This window comes from Pseudophryne corroboree, chromosome 2, assembly GCF_028390025.1.
Source record: "Pseudophryne corroboree isolate aPseCor3 chromosome 2, aPseCor3.hap2, whole genome shotgun sequence".
Taxonomy (NCBI): Eukaryota; Metazoa; Chordata; class Amphibia; order Anura; family Myobatrachidae; genus Pseudophryne; species Pseudophryne corroboree.
The window spans coordinates 161,238,995-161,259,752 of record NC_086445.1 but is presented as its reverse complement, the minus strand read 5'-3'; the positions used below and the strand labels follow the sequence as shown (position 1 = coordinate 161,259,752).

At 47.7% G+C, this 20,758-nt stretch overlaps 1 protein-coding gene across 1 annotated transcript in view; it reads right to left on the bottom strand.

The window, feature by feature from the left end:
• Positions 1 to 406: 406 nt before the first annotated feature.
• Positions 407 to 20,758, bottom strand: part of LOC135050596 (mitochondrial ornithine transporter 1-like) — a 39,135-nt gene continuing 18,783 nt past the window's right edge. The window contains exons 5-7 of the mRNA XM_063957043.1: positions 19,506 to 19,678; positions 9,712 to 9,870; positions 407 to 1,222 (exon numbers count right to left, since the gene is read on the bottom strand). Of these exons, the coding sequence (XP_063813113.1) occupies positions 1,098 to 1,222; positions 9,712 to 9,870; positions 19,506 to 19,678 (457 nt within the window). The 3' untranslated portion in view covers positions 407 to 1,097. The remainder of the gene's footprint in view (positions 1,223 to 9,711; positions 9,871 to 19,505; positions 19,679 to 20,758) is intronic.

The following is a 20,758-nucleotide window of genomic DNA, read 5'->3' as shown; positions in this document are numbered from 1 at the left end:
CAGCACGGTGGTAATTATTACGGCATACATACCTAAAGTAACTTTAACCCATTGCGGAGTTATACCATCTATAATCACACTGGGACGCCAGTGTTTTTAGAAGTTGTTACCACAAAGAGCTTTTTCCCTGTTTAAATTAACAGTGATTTTACAGTCTGCTGTTAGAATCAGCACATTTTTAGGCTAGACACATTATTATTCTTTAATGTGCACATTATAAAGATAGGACATATGTGTCTTTTTAATATGTTTTCTGTGTAAACCGATTCTTTGTATTCGTTGAGTTTGACAATTTGATATAAACTTTTGTGACATAAAATAGTTGCATTGAGTCAATTATTCACCCTGCTAGACTGCACTTGATTAATTAATTTATTATTTAATTAATTACCAATAAATTTGGAGCGCAGAGCATATCTCTCTTTTGTTGTATTTATATTCTTTCAGTCTAACCAGCTGTTTTTGCTCAGCAGCTCCTTAGCTTTTATACTTTTTTGAAATTTTTCTTAATTTATTAATCTAATCATATAAAGCGCCAGGTTATACAGTTTGAGAAATCATCTCCAGCTGTATAGACATTTTTTGCAACCTTTAGTTAAAGTCCTGCCCAGCAGCTTTGCTAGATGGCATGGGGCAGGAGAGAGAATCAGAGAGGGGTGGGGGCGGGTGTTAACCCCTCAGTTCTCCATACGTACATTTTCTCTGTATTCCCGTGGCTGAGAAGATTTGCTACATGGAAGATAATAGGGATGTCTGTGGAGCATATGAGGTATCCTGAGACATTAATCCTTCTCGCATGTTCCTGATGAGCCTTCATATAACTGTATGTTGTGGCATCCTGGATTAGTAAATGCGATCCTGCTGGTGAACACTTGTATATAACATACATACAGCACCTCTCACAAGATCAGCATAATCTATACCATAACAGACTCCTAACACCTAAAGTATTATACTCATAATAGACACAACAATGGGTGATCAGTACCGGGTGTCAGCTCTAACACAACAACATGTACAGTATTGAGGTCATTGTGTGTAGCACTGCCACATACCCCTGAGATGACGCACAACCTGTAGACAATGTGAGCCAATGGTCAACAAGAGTCCATCTGCTGCATTAAGATTTTCCTGCTATACTCATAGGCAAGGAACAGAGCACCATTGGCTGGGACTGCACGGATCAGTGTAGGCTTCAGCCCTGAATACAGCATCAAGATTCCTGAAAGGTAAAGATACATGATTACAACTGGCAGATAATGAAAATAGGATTTTAATACCTACCGGTAAATCCTTTTCTCGTAGTCCATAAGGGATATTGGGGGAAACTAGTACAATGGGGTATAGACGAGGTCCAAAGGAGCCAGTGCACTTTAAATTTCTTCAACTGGGTGTGCTGGCTCCTCCCCTCTATGGCCCCTCCCACAGGCAGTTATAGGTAAAAACGTGCCTGACGGAGAAAGGACATATATGAGAGAAGGACCATAATAACAAAAGGTGGTGAGATTTACACACCAGCACACCACAAACAGAAAACAACCAGCAACGGCTGGTAACAACAACAGCTGAACGTGTAACAAAACAAGAACCTGCAGTGAAGTCAACGCACTGAGGCGTGCGCCCAATATCCCTTATTGACTACAAGAAAAGGATTTACCAGTAGGTATTAAAATCCTATTTTCTCTAGCACCCATAAGGGATATTGGGGAAAACTAGTACGATGGGGACATCCCAAAGCTTCCAGAACAGGTGGGAACGTGCGGAGACATCTGCAGTACCACCTGCCCAAACTGGGTATCCTCTTTGGCCAGGGTATCAAACTTGTAGAACTTCACAAAGGTGTTCTTCCCTGACCAGGTAACAGCTCGGCATAGCTGCAAGGCCGAGACTCCACGGGCAGCCGCCCAGGAAGAGCCCACCGATCTTGTAGAGTGGGCCTTCAGAGACCTAGGTACAGGTAAGGCTGCCGACACATAGGCCTGTTGGATAGTAAGCCGAATCCAACGAGCAGTGGACTGCTATTAAGCAGGGCAACCCTTTTTCTGCGCATCATAGCGCACGAACAAGGAATCTGTTTTTCTGACCCGAGCTGTGCGCTTGACATGGCTTGAAGATCTAATGCCTCCGGAGGAGCAGAAGCATCAGAACTGGACGGAACCACAACAGGTTGATTCAGATGAAACGCGGAAACAACGTTCGGCAGGAACTGCTGTCTAGTCCGGGGCTCCGCTCTGTCCTCGTAAAAGACCAAATCCGGACTTTTACAGGATAAGGCCCCCAATTCTGAGACACGTCGAGCAGAAGACAGGGCCAGTAACATCACCGTCTTCCACGTGAGGTACTTGTCTTCTACCGTCATCAGAGGTTCAAACCAGGAGGACTGCAGAAATGGCAACACTACATCCAAATCCCAGGGTGCCGTAGGCGGCACAAAAGGTGGTTGTATGTGAAGTACTCCTTGCAAGAAGGTCTGAACTTCTGGCAACACTGCCAATTTCTTCTGGAAGAAAATGGAGAGGGCTGAAATCTGGACCTTAATAGAACCCAGACGTAAGCCCTTATCTACACCAGCCTGCAGGAGACTTAGGAAACGTCCCAAGTGAAACTCAGCAGGCAGATACTTGCGTTCCTCGCACCAAGATACATATCTCCTCCAGATATGATAGTGTTTTGACGTCACAGGTTTCCTGGCCTGAACCATGGTAGCAATAACCTTCTTGGAAAGGCCCTTGTGAGCTAGGATGTTCTGTTCAACCTCCATGCCGTCAAACGAAGTCGCCGTAAGTCCGGGTAGACGAACGGTCCTTGTTGCAGAAGATCGCTTCTTAGTGGTAGAGGCCAAGGGTCTTCGATGGACAGGTCCAGAAGATCCGCGTACCACGCCCTCCGAGGCCAATCCAGGGCAATCAGAATTGCCTGTACCCTCTGATTCCTGATTCGCTTTAGCACCCTTGGGAGCAATGGAATCGGAGGAAACAGGTAGACCAGCCGGTACAGCAACGGCGACGCCAGAGCGTCCACTGCCCTCGCCTGAGGGTCCCTGGTCCGTGAGCAATACTAGGGAAGCTTCTTGTTGAGACGAGAACCCATCATGTCTATTTGTGGGCAACCCCACCGATCGATGATCTGTTGGAACACAAGATGGTGGAGCTCCCACTCCCCCAGGTGGAGATCGTGACGACTGAGGAAGTCCGCTTCCCTGTTGTCCACACCCGGAATGAACATTGCTGACATAGCTCTTGCATTTCTTTCCGCCCAGAGGAGTATCCTTGACACCTCTCGCTTGCAGGCTCTGCTTTGTGTCCCTCCTTGTCGATTGATATACGCCACCGCCGTTGTCCGACTGTACCTGGATCGCGTGATCCCTGAGCATAGGAGAGGCCTGAAGCAGAGCATTGTAGATAGCCCGAAGTTCCAGAATGTTGATTGGAAGGAGGGCGTCGTGGGCTGGCCACCTGCCCTGGAACTGCGCCCCTTGAGTGACAGCTCCCCATCCTCGTAGACTGGCATTCGTCGTGAGGAGGGTCCAATCATGAATCCCAAAACTCCGGCCTTTCAGGAGATTGGAGGACTGTAGCCACCACAGGAGGGAAATCCTGGCCTGAGGTGACAGCCGAATCATCCGGTGCATCTGCAGATGTGATCCGGACCACTTGCTCAGGAGATCCAACTGAAACGTTCTGGCATGGAACCTTCCATACTGGATCGCCTCGTAGGAGGCAACCATCTTTCCCAACAATTTTATGCAAAGATGGATGGACACTCGAGTCGGAGCACCTTGCGGACCATTTCCTGAAGTGTTTTCGCTTTTTCCTCTTGTAGAAACACCTTCTGGGTCACAGTATTCAGCAACATCCCCAGAAACAGGAGCTTCTGAGTTGGCACCAGGTGGGACTTCTGTAAGTTGAGGATCCACCCGTGGTCTGACAGAAGATGGATGGTGTGGTTGATATGGAGCAACAAAAGCTCCCTGGATCTTGCCTTTAGCAGAAGATCGTCCAGATAAGGGACCACATTGACCCCCTGGACCCGGAGTTGGAACATCATCTCCGCCATCACCTTTGTGAATACCCTCAGGGCAGTAGACAGACCGAAGGGTAGGGCCTGGAATTGGAAGTGATCGTCTAGCAGGGCAAAGCGCAGGTCCTTCCTACACAGCAACACATCTGGGGGCTTATTGTGTTGTGTCCACATAAAAGTGGTTCAATTGACGAAAGCATTCTACTCCAAACTTTAATTCCCTACCAGACCATGTGAGTGACAAGATGGAGGAATACTAACAGGATATCATTGGTGGCGTCGCTCAGATTGTGACCTTATGCTATTTTAAAGGTGGTTGGAATTCCACCATACACGGTACAGTTCCACTCTACAGGGTGATATCAAGGGTGATGGTCACATTATATATACAATATTACACTAGGAGGCGCCTATTCTCACCTTTTGTTTTCCAAAGCGCAGGTACGCCTGATGAGGCGGCCAAATCGGAATATGGACATAGGCTTCCTTGATATCAAAGGAGACCATAAATTTCCGTTCCTCCAGGCCCGCAATCACTGCTCACAAGGATTCCATTTTGAACTTGAACATCCTCAAATATGGATTCAAGGATTTCAGATTCAAAATAGGCCTGAACGAACCGTCCGGTTTCTGTACCACGAACAGGTTTGAGTAAAACACTTTGCCGCATTGCGGTATTGGTACTGGAACAATGACGTGGAACTGGACCACCTTTCGGATAGCCTGTTGTAATGTAACTTTCATATCCTCCAAAGCCGGTAAGCTTGATTTGAAAAATCAATGGGGTGTGGGTGGGAGGTGGGGGGGGGGGGGGGGGGGGGGGGGAGTACTGTCGAACTCCAACTTGCAGCCCTGTGAAACGAGCTCCCTGACCCAGGCATCCTGGCAGGAAGTCTCAAAGACGCTGCTGAAGTGACGCAGTTGAGCTCCCACCTCGAGATCCCCTCAGGGTGGGTGGGCATCGTCATGCTGAGGCCTTAGTGGAAGCAGAACCGGTGGACTGTTCCTGAGAACTGGTGCTTGCAGGTTCTCTGGATTTACCTTTGGTGCCTCTGACTGCATTGGAGGCACCTCTGGCCTTCGATCGAAATCTGTGAGACCGAAAGGACTGGACAGAAGGCCTCGGATAGGAGCGTCTTGCCGGCGGGGCCCCAGAGGGGAGAAACGTGGATTTCCTAGCCGTTACCTTGGAAATACAGATATCCAATTCAACCCCAAAAAGCCATTCCCCAGAAAAGGGCAGGGATTCCACACTACATTTGGATTTTGCATCCGCAATCCACTGACGCAACCACAAGGCCCTGCGTGTCGACACTGCCATGGCAGACGTCCGAGCATTAATGTTCCCCATCTCCTTGAGGGAATCACAGAGGACACGTGTAGTGTCCTGAATGTGCTTCAGTAGGGTTACCATAGTAACTAAGGGCATAGCCCCCGAGAGACCTCCCTGAATTTGAATGGCCCAAGAATGAATAGCATGGGTCATCCAGCAACCCGCAATGACTGGTCTTTGTGAGAGGCCGGTTGCGGTGTATATAGACGTTAGGGTAGTTTCTATCTTCCGATCCCCAGGATCCTTCATGGTAAAGGAGCCCGGGGCAGGCAGCACCGCCTTCTTAGACAGGCGAGAGACTGAGACATAAACGCCAGGGGGTTCCTCCCCAAATTTTCTACCTTCAGGAGCAAATGGGAAAGTGCACAAAAACTTTTTGGACACTTGGATTTTTTTGTCTGGATTTTTCCAGGCCTGTTTGAATAAGTCATCTAACTCTGGAGAATCAGGGAAAGAGACATTGGGCTTGTTTTGTACAAAGAAAAACGACTGCTGTGACGCAGTGTCCTCTAGAGGGAGCTTTAACACATCCCTTATAGCCAAAATGAGGGGTTCAATACCCTGAGTGGAATCGGGATCCAGGTCATCCCCATCATCTTTTATATCATCATCTGCATCAGATAGCAGTGCAGGTAAACTACGCTTCTGGGGACCTGCATGAGGGGGGCTGTGCATCAGCCCTAGCACAGCTTGTTGCAGTAGCTGAGTTTTCTGCACATTAGTAGTAAGCTGGGATGACATATCTGACATCATAGTTTTAAGAGACCGTAACCAGTGGGGCTCTGGACCCTCTCCCCCAACCTCTTCACTAATTTGTGAAGATTGACTGCATTGCTCACAGGAAACAAGAGTTATCAGATAATGGAGAGAATCTGGTGTGACATATACTGCACAGCTTGTGCTTACCCATTTTCACAGTAAGTACAAAAACATACACATACACACAGTTATAATGCAAGCCTGCCTTACTGTATGTGAGAGGAGACACAGAGAGAGGGATAATGCCAGCACACCCTGAGCTGCACAGCCCCAGTGAGACTGTCAGCCTCTGTAAATCACAGTAAACACTAACACACGCAGTCCTAAATAGGCTCAGGATAGTGTACACAAGCGGCTCTCCCCCTTTTCTACACCCTGTACCAGTTTCCAGCATGTCTTGTGAGGCAGGAAGCGCTGAGTGTGTGCTGTAATGGCTGTTGTAAGCAGAGGAAGACGTCAAAACGCCCCAAGTCCCGCTCTGAGGAAGCCCCACCCCCTCGAATGGCGCCGAAGCTGTACATATTTTTTTATAATGGCAAAGTCTCCTAAACAGCTTAAAACATCACACAAGTGCTAGTCAAGCAGTTTTGTGCCAGTTTACACATAGGCTCAGGGAGGGTCCCGTACGCCACGCCCGTGGTCAGCCGCACTTTGAACCGGCGGACCCCCCTAGCGGGGCCCCCGGTTTGTACTCACCACCGATGTCACCTTCAGGCAGCGTTAGGGGTGTGCGTCGTGCTGCGGCTGTGACAGATAAGGCGCAGTGCCCCGCTGAACAAACAGCCCCTCACGACGGTGGTCCTACAGCGGGGAAGCGGCTCTGCACCTCGTAAGGCCGGTGACCGTGTCCCCCCTCCTAATTCCCCCGGTGCAGGTATGCTGTTGCCCAGACAGCATACCGAAAATAATAAAAGTTTTAAAAGAAATTGAAGAAAACTCTCTGGAGCTGCAGAGATGTGCATCCTCTCCTGAGGGCACTTTTTTCTAAACTGCCTGTGGGAGGGGGCATAGAGGGGAGGAGCCAGCACACCCAGTTGAAGAAATTTAAAGTGCACTGGCTCCTTTGGACCCCGTCTATACCCCATCGTATTAGTTTCCCCCAATATCCCTTATGGATTCTAGAGAAATAATAAAAACCACGCTGAAGACATTGTAACACTGACTGAGCAGACCCACAGTCTATGTCCAACTAGCCCTTGGTACAGTACTATTTGGATGTTAAATGTTCTGACTGTTGAGGTGGTGAGTACCATTGCAGCACTGGTGGTGGAGAGTTCTCCCAGTGTCCCTGCATGGACCTCCCGCAGTTCTGCTGGTGGAGAGCAGTGTGCATGTTAGCTGATAAGTTAGCTTTAGGTCAGTGTCTACAGGAAAGTTCCACCTTCATGCAACTTGATAATAGATCATCTTCAAATGTACATATTTGCTAATTGTATGTAATTGTTACCTTGGTTGCTGTTCGACAGCCCTAATACTCATGAGTGCTACCACTAGGAACATCTATGCCGCATTATATGTCACAAGGAAAAAAGGGCGATATAGCTGCGCTGCTCTCTAATAGGTATATCTGCTGCCCACTTCCATTTTGGGAAAATGTTTCCCCCCTCCCCTAATTAGATAAAAAGGACAAGAAAAGAGAGCGGAAGCTCACCCACAGCGCTGTGGGATATGGTCTATGCATTGAGTATGCTTATACTGTATGTCTCATTTATTGAAAATTATTTTTATTATATTTATTTATCTTAATTGAGTTTAGTTTTATGTCTTCTTGCATGCTTGTCTGTCTAATGTATATAAAATACATTTTATGGACGTCTAACTCATACCCCTGCCTGGCACCCAACACCAGGGGTGTCGGGAATAACCCCCGTGCTAATCAACACTTGCCCTGGGAGGCGGTGATTTTTGCAATGATGTAAATGTCCTTTTCACAAACCCTGTGTGTAACTAATGTTCCAGATCCGGGAATAGACAGATCTGGTGACGTCGCTATATATTTCTACACTCTCGTCTGGTTGTCATTTCTGCAGTCAAGAACATTTTTAAATACAACTATAAATTTGCATAAACAGTATATAGTACTTGCATGATGAATGCATGATTAAGAGGCAATTAAGTAGTAACTATAATCATCTTTGGATTTTAGCTGAGTAATGTTGTAATCACTCATCAAAATTGTCTCATCTACTGTGATCATATAATCATATTTATAAAGCCATCTCTAAACTGAAACTGTTTCTTTCACACATCCCATTAGTAAAGCAAATATATGATATAAATTAACATAGGAATAAAGTTCTCCATACCACATGACATAACACAACTTTTTTTCATAACACGATCATACTAAGGGGGAAATATACTAAGCCTTGAAGAGTGATAAAGTGGAGAAAGATAAAGTACCAACAAAGCCGCTCCTAACTGCCATGTTACAGCCTCTTTTGAAAAATGACAGTTAAGAGTTAGTTTGATTGGAACTTTATCTCTCTCCTATTTATCACTCTCCAAGTCTTAGTACATCTGCCCCTATATTACACGTGTCCGATTTATATTGCTCTCTGTCCATATATTGAGATGAAATCCCAGGACACCCATGAAAAAAAATCAACCTATAATTTCTAACAAATATGGGTAGACAAATATTGGAGAGTATACCCATCTGTCCTATTAATTTGGGTACATTGGGAGTAAAATGATGGACAAATAAGGTTATGGTAAATAAAATAATAGTGATACAGTCTGAGAAGAACTCCAGCAACTAGCAATAAGTAAGAAGAGTAAGAGACTATATATCGCCACCTACTGGATGCAGAAGTTTTCACTGGATAAATGTGCTGTCTGTATGGCACTAGCCTCATTTCACAGTATACAAATTATTATCGGTGAGATGTATCAAAGTAAAAAATGCAGTAAACCTCTGTAGGCTGACGTTTTCTGAGGTTTACCGCAATACATATGGCTCGCTATGGCCCTCATTTCGAGTTGATCGCTCGCTAGCTGCTTTTAGCAGCAGTGCAAACGCTAAGCCGCCGCCCTCTGGGAGTGTATCTTAGCTTAGCAGAAGTGCGAACGAAAAGTTAGCAGAACTGTTTGAAAACATTTTCATGCCGTTTCTAAGTAGCTCCAAACCTACTCCTACCTTGCGATCACTGCAGACAGTTTAGTTCTTGCTTTGCCGTCACAAACACGCCCAGCGTTCGGCCAGCCACTCCCCCATTTCTCCAGGCACGCCTGCGTTTTTACCCGATACGCCTGCGTTTTTTAGCACACTCCCGGAAAACGCTCAGTTACCTCCCAGAAACGCCCCTTTCCTGTCAATCACTCCACGTTCAGCCGTGCAACTGAAAAGCGCCGCTAGACCTTGTGTAAAACTGCATAGTTCTGTGTTAAATAACTTTGCGCGTGCGCACTGCGGCCCATACGCATAAATGCCAATTTTTTGCCTGATCGCCGCGCTGCGACCGAAAGCAGCTAGCGATCAACTCGGAATGAGGGCCTATATGTATTAAACTGAGATATCCACTGCAGATCTGCAGCACAGCAGTCCCCAAAGAATTCTATGGGGCTGCAAAGAGCTGGAAAGCAGCAAACATTCATACCTTCATTTTTCACAATGCTTGAGCAAGTTCCCATGAAGCCTGCTTGTTTTCCTGTAATGGAAAGCACCTGGATCCTGGACTTAACACAGTCCACGGGATATACAGCCAGCCACAGAGCAATTCCACCAAAGCCACCACTTATCATCAGGGCAATTGGACCTTGTGAGTAAAGATGACACAATACACATATAATTGTGAACTGAAAATGAAGCTAGTAGTACAAGTTTGTGTCAAAGAAAAACAGAACATGACAGTAAAAATACAGGTAACTACATGTAAACGATCTATCCACAAAAACAAACAGCAAACAAAAAAAAAACACGCACACATTCTAAAATGGTATATGATAAAAGGACTTCCAGATGTGTTATTTATTTTTTTCTACTGTTCTACGGTTAGGATGACCCTTGAAGCAACACGGTTTCAACAAAGTAAAACAAAAACACACTTCCTGCCAAGTTCTATTGTAGTATATAGGGAAATGGCAAAATGAGGACAGCTCAAAATTACTTTTTTCAAACTCACTAAACATTTACATGTTGGCTGCAAGCGAAACACCACAAGTAGGTCATAAACCAGACATATGCCGAAGTAATCATTTTTCTCTAGCATCCATAAGGGATATTGGGGAGACTTAGGGGGTCATTCCGACCTGAACGCACTCTGCCGTTTTTCGCAGCGCAGCGACCAGGTCACTACTGCGCATGCACCACAATGCGCAGGCGCATCGTACGGGTACAAAGCGGATCGTTGCTGGGCGACGGATTTAACAAAGAATCCATTTGCACAGCCGATCGCAAGATTGACATGAAGAAGGCGTTTATGGGTGTCAGGGAGTGGTTGCAAAAACACAGGCGTGTCCAAGCGTTTGCAGGGCGGGTGTCTGACGTCCATTCCGGGACCGGACAGGCTGAAGTGATCGCAGCGGCTGAGTAAGTTCAGACCTACTCAGAAACTGCACAAACTGTTTTTGGACTGCTCGGCTGCACAGGCGTTCGCACACTTGCAAAGCCTCGAACACTCCCCTGTGGGCGGAGACTATGCGTTCATACAGCTGCAAAAAACAGCTAGCGAGCGATCAACTCGGAATGACCCCCAAAGTACGATGGGGTATAGATGGGGTCCAAAGGAGCCAGTGCACTTTATATTTCTTCACTGGGTGTGCTGGCTCCTCCCCTCTATGCGCCCTCCCACAGGCAGTTTAGAAAAAAAGTTTTCTTCAATTTCTTTTAAACATTTGTTATTTTGGGTATGCTGATTAGTCAACAGTGTACACTGGCTTAAAATAGCTTGAATTAGCACTTGTGTGATGTTTTTATTTTTAAGCAAAACAAGATATTGCCAGTATAAAAATCACTGTAGCTCCGGCGCCATTACAGGGGGCGAAGCTACCTCGGAGCGGGACCAGAGGCATTTTGGCGCCTTCCTCTGCTTAATGCAGCCACAGACCGCACACAGAGCGCTTCCTGTCTTACAAGCCACGCTGGAAAACTGGTACAGGGTGTAGCAAAGGGGGAGAGCCGCTATTGGCGGTCATTCCGACCTGATCGCTCGCTGCAGTTTGTCGCAGCGCAGCGATCGGGGCGGAACTGCGCATGTGCCGGCGCCGCAGTGCGCCAGCGCATAGCAGTCGTCGGGGCCCAGCGATCGCCTCTGAGACAGAGGCGGTCGCTGGGCGGGAGGGGGCTGAACGGCGGCGTTAAGCCGCCGTTTAGTAGGCGCGGTCCGGCCAACGGGGGGGGGGGGCGTGGTACGTCACGCAGCCGTTGCGGCCAGCGGCAGCGAGACACAACTCCCGGCCAGCTGCAGGAGCTGCACTGGCCGGGAGTTGCTCCACAGATACAAAGACATCGCCTCTGTGCAATGCTTTTGTATTTGTGCGGGGGGGGGGGGGGGGGCGGCACTGACATGCGGGGCGGACTAGCCCTGTGCTGGGCGTCCCCCCGCATGTCTGAGTTTACGATTGTAGCTGTGCTAAATTTAGCACAGCTACAATCAACTCGGAATGACCCACATTGTACACTATCTGGGTCCTCTACAGGACAGAAATTATTAGTGTTACTGTGATATAATTAGCTGTCAGCCTCACTGGGGTGTGCAGCTAGGGGTGTGCTGGTGTCTCTCTCTCTCTCTCTGTGTCTCCTCTCACATACAGTAAGGGCAGGCTTCAAAAGTATTACTGTCTGTGTGTATGTGTATGTTATTGTGCTTACTGTGAAACATGGGTAAACACAAGCTGTGCAGTGTATGTCACACTACATTCTCTCCATTATCATCTGATTCTGTTTCTTGTGAACAATGCAGCCAATCTTAACAAATCAGTGACGGGGCTGGGGGAGAGGGTCCAGAGCCCTCCTGGCTAGGGTCTCTTAAAACTATGATGTCAGATATGTCATCCCAGCTCACTGCTAATATACAGAAGACTCAGCTACTACAACAGGCTGTTGCAGACTTAGCTGCAAGGGCAGATATTACACAGCTCCCCCCTCTCTCATGCAGGTCCACAGAAGTGTGGTTTACCTGCTCTACTCTCTGATACAGATGAGGATATACAGGAGGATGGGGAGGACTTGGATCCCGTTAGTGGGGATTCCGATTCTGCTCAGGGTATTGAACCCCTCATTCTGGCTATACGGGACGTGTTAAAGCTCCCTCTAGAGGATGCTGAGTCACAGCAGTGGTTTTTCTTTACACATAACAAGCCTAATGTCACTTTCCCTGATTCTGCAGAGTTAGATGACCTATTCAAGTTAGCCTGAAAAAATTCCAAGTGTCAAGAACGTTTTTACGCACTTTCCCATTTGCTCCTGAAGGTAGAAAATTCTGGGAAGAACCCTCGGGGTTGATATATCAGTCTCTCGACTGTCCAAAAAGGCGGTGCTGCCTGCCCCGGGCTCCTTTACCATAAAGTATCCGGGGGACAGAAAAATAGAAGCTACACTCAAATCTATTTACATGGCAGCAGGTGTATCGCAAAGGCTGGTCATAGCGGGTTGCTGGATGACCCATGCCATTCATTCATGGGCTACTCAAATTCAGGAGGGCCTCTCCGGGGATATGCCTGTAGTCACTATGGTGACCCTCCTAAGGCACATTCAGGACACTGCACGAGTCCTTCCTGTGTGATTCGCTCAAGGAAATGGGCAATATTAATGCTAGGACTTCTGCCATGGCAGTGTCGGCATGCAAGGCCTTGTGGTTGCGTCAGTGGATAGCGGACGCAGAATCCAAGCGCAGTGTGGAATCCCTCCATTTTTCTGGGGAATGGCTCTTTGGGGTTGAGTTGGATACGTGGATTTCCAAAGTCACTGCTGGGAAATCCACATTTCTCCCCTCTGGGGCCCCGCCGGCGAGACGCTCCTACCCGCGCCGTCTGTACAGTCCTTTCGGTCTAACAGATTTCGATCTAGGGCCAGAGGTGCCTCCAATGCGGCTAAAGGCACCAGAGGTAAGACAAGAAAGCCTGCAAACTCTGGTTCTCAGGAACAGTCCACCAGTTCTGCTTCCACTAAGGCCTCAGCATGACGATGTCCACCCACCTTGAGGAGATCTCGAGGTGGGAGCTCATCTGCGTCACTTCAGTCGCTTCTGGGAGGTTTCCTGCCAGGAAACCTGGGTCAGGGATCTAATTTCTCAGGGCTACAAGCTGGAGTTCGACAGTGCTCCTTCCCAACGATTTTTCAAATCAAGCTTACCAGCTTTGGAGGAAACGCAGGTTACGTTACGACAGGCTATCTAAAAGTTGGTCCAGTCACGCATCATTGTTCCAGTACCAATACCTCAATGAGGAAAAGCCTACTACTCCAACCTGTTTGTGGGACCGAAGCCAGACGGTTTGGTGAGACCCATTTTGAATCTGAAGTCCTTGCATCCTTATCTGAAGGTGTTCAAGTTCAAAATGGAATCCTTGCGAGCAGTGACTGCAGGCCTGGAAGAACAGGAATTCATAGTTTCCTTGGATATCAAGGACGCCTACCTTCATATCCCGATTTGGCCACCTCATCAGGCGTACCTGAGGTTTGCCCTGCTGGACGATCACTACCAGTTCCAGGCCCTACCCTTCGGCCTATCCACGGCTCCGAGGGTTTTCACAAAGGTGATGGCGGAGATGATGTTCCAGCTCCGGGTCCAGGGGATCAATGTTGTCCCTTACCTGGACGATCTTCTGATCAAAGCAAGTTCCAGAGAGCTTTTATTGCTCCATATCGACCGCACTATCCACCTTCTGTCACACCATGGGTGGATCCTCAACTTACAGAAGTCCCACCTGGAGCCAACTCAGAGGCTCCTGTTCCTGGGGATGTTGATGGATACTGTGGCCCAGACGCTGTTCCTACCAGAGGACAAGACGAGAACACTTCAGGAGATGGTCCGCATGGTGCTCCGACCTACTCGAGTCTCCATCCATCTTTGCATAAGATTGTTGGGAAAGATGGTCGCCTCATACAAGGCGATGCAATATGGAAGGTTCCATGCCAGTACATTTCAGTTGGATCTCCTGAGGAAGTGGTCCGGATCATATCTACAGATGCACCGGATGATTCGACTGTCACCTCAGGACAAGATTTCCCTCCTGTGGTGGCTGCAATCCTCCAATCTATTGGCGGGCTGGAGTTTCGGGATTCAGGATTGTACCCTCCTCAGGACGGATGCTAGTCTACGAGGATGGGGAGCTGTCACCCAAGGGGTGCAGTTCCAGGGCAGGTGGTCAGCCCACGAAAGCCTCCATCAGATCAACATTCTGGAACTTCGGGCGATGTACAATGCTCTGCTTCAGGCCTCTCCTCTGCTCAGGGATCATGCGATCCAAGTACAACGGAAAATGCCACAGCAGTGGCGTACATCAATCGGCAAGGGGGGACAAAAAGCAGAGCCTGCATGTGAGAGGTGTCAGGGATACTTCTCTGGGCAGAAAGAAATGCAAGAGCAATGTCTGCAATCTTCATTCCGGGTGTGGACAACTGGGAAGCGGACTTCCTGAGTCGCCACGATCTCCACCCGGGGGGTGGGGACTCCACCATCTTGTGTTCCAACAGATGATCCAACGGTGGGGCTGCCCGCAGATAGACATGATGGCTTCTCATCTCAACAAGAAGCTTCACTGGTATTGCTCACGAATCAGGGGCCCTCAGGCGAGGGCAGTGGATGCACTGACGTCGCCTTAGCCCTACCGGCTGGTCTACCTGTTCCCTCCGATTCTGTTGCTCCAACGGGTGCTCAAGCGAAGCAAAAAATCAAGGAGTTCAGGCAATTCTGATTGCCCCGGATTGGCCTCGGAGGGCGTGGTACGCGGATCTTCTGGACATGTCCGTCGAAGATCATTGGCATCTACCACTAAGAAGAGATCTTCTTCAACAAGGACCGTTTGTCTAACCGGACTTACAGCGACTTCGTTTGATGGCATGGAGGTTGAGCGGAACATCCTAGCTCACAAGGGCCTTTCCAAAAAGGTTACAGCTACCATGGTTCAGGCTAGGAAACCTGTGACGTCAAAACACTATCATCATATCTGGAGAAGATATGTCTTTTGGTGCGAGGAATGCACATATCCGCCTGCAGAGTTCCACTTGGGACGTTTCTTACGTTTCCTGCAGACTGGTGTGGATAAGGGCTTACGTCTGGGTTCCATTAAGGTCCAGATTTCAGCTCTCTCCATTTTCTTCCAGAAGAAATTGACACTGTTGCCAGAAGTTCAGACCATCTTGCAAGGGGTACTCCACATACAACCTCCGTTTGTGCCGCCCACGGCACCTTGGGATTTGAATGTGGTGTTGAATTTTCTACAGTCCTCCTGGTCTGAACCTCTGCTGACGGTAGAAGACAAGTACCTCACGTGGAAGACAGTGATGTTACTGGCCCTGGCTTCTGCTAGGCGTGTCTCAGAATTGGGGGCCTTATTGTGTAAAAGTCCATACTTGGTCTTTTATGAGGACTAGGAAGCAGTTCCTGCCGAAGGTTGTCTCTGCGTTTCACCTGAATCAACCTATTGTGGTTCCGTCCAGTTCTGATTCTTCTGCTCCTTCGGAGGCATTGGATACTGTCCGAGTCTTGAAGATCTATGTCAAGAGAACGGCTCGGATCATAGAGACGGATTCCTTGTTTATGCTCTATGATTCGCAGAAAAAGGGTTGTCCTGCTTCAAAGCAGTCCATTGCTCGTTGGCTTAGACTTACTATCCAACAGGCCTATGTGTTGGCAGCCTTACCTGTCCCTTCGTCTCTGAAAGCCAACTCTACAAGATCTGTGGGCTATACCTGGGCGGCTGCCCGAGGAGTCTCGGCCTTGCAACTTTGCCGAGCTGCTACCTGGTCGGGGAAGAACACCTTTGTGAGGTTCTACAGGTTTGACACCCTGGCCAAAGAGGATACCCAGTTTGGGCAGGCAGTGCTGCAGGTTCTCTGTTATGCGGTTACCTGTTCAGCTGTTGCTGTTGTTGTTTCCAGCCATTGCTGGTTTTTATCTGTTCGTGGTGTGCTGGTATTAAATCTCACCACTCTTTGTTATCATATTCCTTCTCTCACATATGTCCTTTCTCCTTCGGGCACTGTTTTACCTATAACTGCCTGTGGGAGGGGGCATAGAGGGGAGGGGCCAGAACACCCAGTGAAGAAACTTAAAGTGCACTGGCTCCTTTGGACCCCGTCTATACCCCATCGTACTCAGGTGGTCATTCCGAGTTGTTCGCTCGTTGCCGATTTTCGCTATGCTGCGATTTGTTGCTAAATGCGCATGCGCAAGGTACGCAGCGCGCATGCGCTTAGTTATTTAACTAAAAACGTAGCAGTTTTGCTGTTGTCTGTGCGGCGCTTTTCAGTCGCACTGCTGATCGGTGAGTGATTGACAGGAAAGGGGCGTTTCTGGGTGGTAACTGAGCGTTTTCCGGTAGTGTGCTAAAAAACGCAGGCGTGTCAGGGAAAAACGCGGGAGTGGCTGGCTGAACGCAGGGCGTGTTTGTGACGTCAAACCAGGAACTAAATGGACCGAGCTGATCGCAATCTAGGAGTAGGTCTGGAGCTACTCAGAAACTGCAAGAAAATATTTAGTAGCAATTCTGCTACTCTTTCGTTCGCTATTCTGCTAAGCTAAGATACACTCCCAGAGGGCGGCGGCCTAGCGTTTGCAATGCTGCTAAAAGCAGCTAGCGAGCGAACAACTCGGAATGACCACCTAAGTCTCCCCAATATCCCTTATGGACTACGAGAAAAGGATTTACCGGTAGGTAATTAAAATCTTATTTAAAGAGCTAATATATGTCTGCATGTTTGTAAAGAGTTAGCCGAACAGAAATATTAGTGATTTACAGAAGCAAAATTGTATAATATTGTCCCCTCAAAAATGTAAATTTCTGCATTAAATGATGACAACTGTACATATTTAGTTCTCATACTTCTGGAGCCAGAGTTCTTCTATTTTTTGTTACATGTGCGATTTGGGAGTGTGGTTTGCGTTTTTATTTTGGTTGGGAGACAAGTTCTCAATACTAGGGTCCCAAGGTCCGATAAGCTTGTTCATTTAATACATATGGCACCCAAGCGTAATATGTCAGAAATACTGAATCAGAGTGAGGAAGAAACTTTATTACCAATAATAAAAATGACCAAATGGAATTTGCTCAAGCGATTTATAAGCTTAAAACAGGTGCTAGTTTATCTATACAAACATATCCCCTATGAGTCTTGTTACTGGCTTATTGCAGTGTGCTGGGGGAAAATTTTCTTATCTACTTATCCATTCACTGCCCTGCAACACTTTTTCTTCATTACCCTCCTCTGATTTTCCTAGTCTCTACCCCAGACACACCCGCCAAATCAAACACAATGGGATTCAGAGGAGGACGGATTTAGAACATTAGGTTTAAGCGCTCAATGCTTTATATCTGCGCATGCGTTCCGATGGTTACAATCGAGGATATATATTGGATTTGCTTGGAGAACCAAGCAATTTCGATAGGCGATCCTGGGAGGTAACTGGTGTGTGTGTGCTTTCATGGGCGGGAGTGTGTGCCACTAGGAGGGACTGCGTTGAAGACACAGTTCCTCCGGCAATGGCGGTCATGTACAGTCAGACACTCACAGCAACTACAGGAATGCTCTAATGTCCTATAGTGTGGCCGCTGTCCACTCAATGCTGCGAATTTCTTCACACCGCAGCGGATTAGAGCCACAGTCTGTGGGCGTCTCCGTAGGAAGCCCATCGGCTGCAGCATTAGTATCAATTTGCACCTCTATCCACCTCTGAATAAGGCCCAGTATGACCAAAATTTAACACATCTGCCAGAGACCCCACACCTCTCTTCCTATCACTCTCTGTTGACAACGCTAACTTCTCATCCTTTCTCTCCTTCACTCCCCATTCAGTCCCTTTCCCACTGCCGAAGTTTCCAATTTTGCAGTAAATAAAGGATCTGTCCATTCCTCACCCTATATGCAACCAAAACACTCATCCACTAGCTTGTTATCTCTCGCATCGATTACTGCAACCTCCTTCTCCCCAGCCTAAATCTCATCCACCTCTGACTACTGTACAATCCATACTTACTGCTACTGCTCATCTGATTCTGCTCTGCTACCGACTCTATCTTCCCTTAGAAACCTCAGAATCTGGCTAACACTCCACAAGCCCTTCCACCCTCTCTACTTAACGGTCACTAGTCACCAAGGCTTCAAACACTCCCCAGAAACATAGGTTTTCAATCATTAGTCCTCACTTACCTCTCCCCAAACCTACTTAGGGCTAGATGCATCATCGCTTGGAGAGTGATAAAATGGAAAGTGATAAACTGCCAGCCAAACAGATCCTAACTGTTATTTTTAAAACAGGGCCTGTGACATGGCAGTAAGGCTGGGGCCACACATAGTCGCCAAGCAGGTCCCGCTGAACGAGATCCGCTTGGCCGGGAGGGGGGTTCTGTGTTCACACAGATCCTGTCGATGCCGCAGAACAGGATCCGGTCAGTAACACACGGATTTCAATAGAGCACAATACGGCACAGCCGCACTGTGTGACCACATACATTGAAATGTATGTGTTCAAACTGAAATCCCGTTGTCCTGCCGCATCATGCTGCAGTTGGACCCGGCGGCGGCGGGACTGGCGCACCTGTGTGGGTGCCTGCATAGATGCCCATGTGCACTCTCCTTCCGGCCAAGCGGGTCCCGCTGAATGGGATCCGTTTGGCCGTTATGTATGGCCCTACATTTAGGAGCCAATTGGCTGGTGCCTTTTCTCTTTCCATTTTATGACTCTCCAAACGATGAAGCATCTAGCCCTTACTGTATACACTCTGTGTCACCCTCATTTGTGTCAACTCCAAATTTGGAGTAAGCGCTTATAGACAGGCTCTTCAAACTTGCCTTCGTAGCTACCCTATCCTGCCCATCTGCTCACATCTGATAAATACCTTCTGCCTGGTCTCTATATCTCCTACTACGCATCTCGGGGCTATGTAGTCATTATGCTGACATTGTGAAAGTCAACAGTACATGTTACGTTTATAGTGAAGATTAGGGCTCTAACACTGAAAAACGTGATGTCGACATTGGTCATATTGACATAATATTAATATCAACTTTCTGGTGTCAGCATGAATGATATTACATCTCATACCCCATCTTATTTTCTGTATAGTGCACCTTTGTCTCACATTGCTATATGTACCTAGTTTACTACCATAGGTCATGAATGATAGTTTCTGTGTATTATGCTAAGCTCATACTACAAGATGCTCCATATAAGTATTGCTATAATGTCTCTATAATACAAAATCTTGATAGCACATATATATTAATACTCACCGAGCTCATCCTTTGATTTCCCCCCTGAAGCAAAAAACGACCTGCTCAGTTCATAGCCGCCGAAGAAGAGGAAATATCCAGGCATTTCCCTGCATATTGTGCTGGTCAGGCCCTGATAGAAGCCAAAGGGACCGTCACGCTGTACAACATCTTTCACCACTGACCACACTGTGCTGACACAGAGAGACATTACATTGGAATGGATGGAAAATCCTATACACTAAGCTAAAAACATGACACTAAGATTAAATGCTTGTCTATTCTAAAGAGGTCTTATCAATTGCCACATGGCCATATAAGAAAACACTTTCCACTTACATGTGATCACACACAGCTAATGCAGTTGAGTATGTAAGACAGCTACCTCATTAAGCAGGTGAGAGCTGGCACACTGTGGTTTGAGGGGCTCTCAGAAGGTGGCCAGTATAATGAGATATTGCAGAGCTATTGGCAAAGGGATGTAGTTGCTATCGCGGCGGTCAGAATACCGATGCCCTGATCCCGACCGCCAAGAATGCCGACAGCTGCGCCAGGGCTACTCCCACTCGTGGGTGTCCACGACACCTATAGAGTGGGAATAGAACCTGTGTCGAGCACAGTGAGCCAATGAGCCTGCCAGGGGCTTTCTAGCACTTGCTCCGCTGCCGGCATTCTGATAGCCGGGATCCCGGTGCCGGTATACTAACCTCCAGGATCCTGGCCGCCAGGATTCCATCCCCAACCCATCGGCAAACTGGCCTGATATTGCAGCCTAGAAGGCCCACACAGAATTCGGTCATGTTTCTGTGTATTGTTATTGGACAGAACTTTAAATCCAGACAGAAGATGACAGTGATTGGTTATCTTTCATCGTCTCTCAAACTGGGTACACGCTGGGGTGACGGGAATTCGTTCCGACATCAGAACGAATGCCCTTGAACCAAGGCTCTGTGCACACAGGGACGACTTTAATGAAAGACAGAATAATCACGTTCCATCCTTCATTAGCACAAAAAGGTTGCTAGCGATAGCGTTAGGTTTGATGTGCAGCACATCCAACCTAAGAGTCCAATCACCCGTACACACTGAGCAACGTAGGCAAATTGTCGTTCCGAAACGGCAAAGCTGCCTGACATCGCTCCAGTGTGTACCCAGCTTTTCTAATGTATTCCTGAAAAGATCAAACCAGTCTTCTTTGGATCAACTGGGAGGATATCAAGGTCTATGGTGAGCTTCAGAAATGCCCTCACCTCCCACGTCTACAACAACAGTTT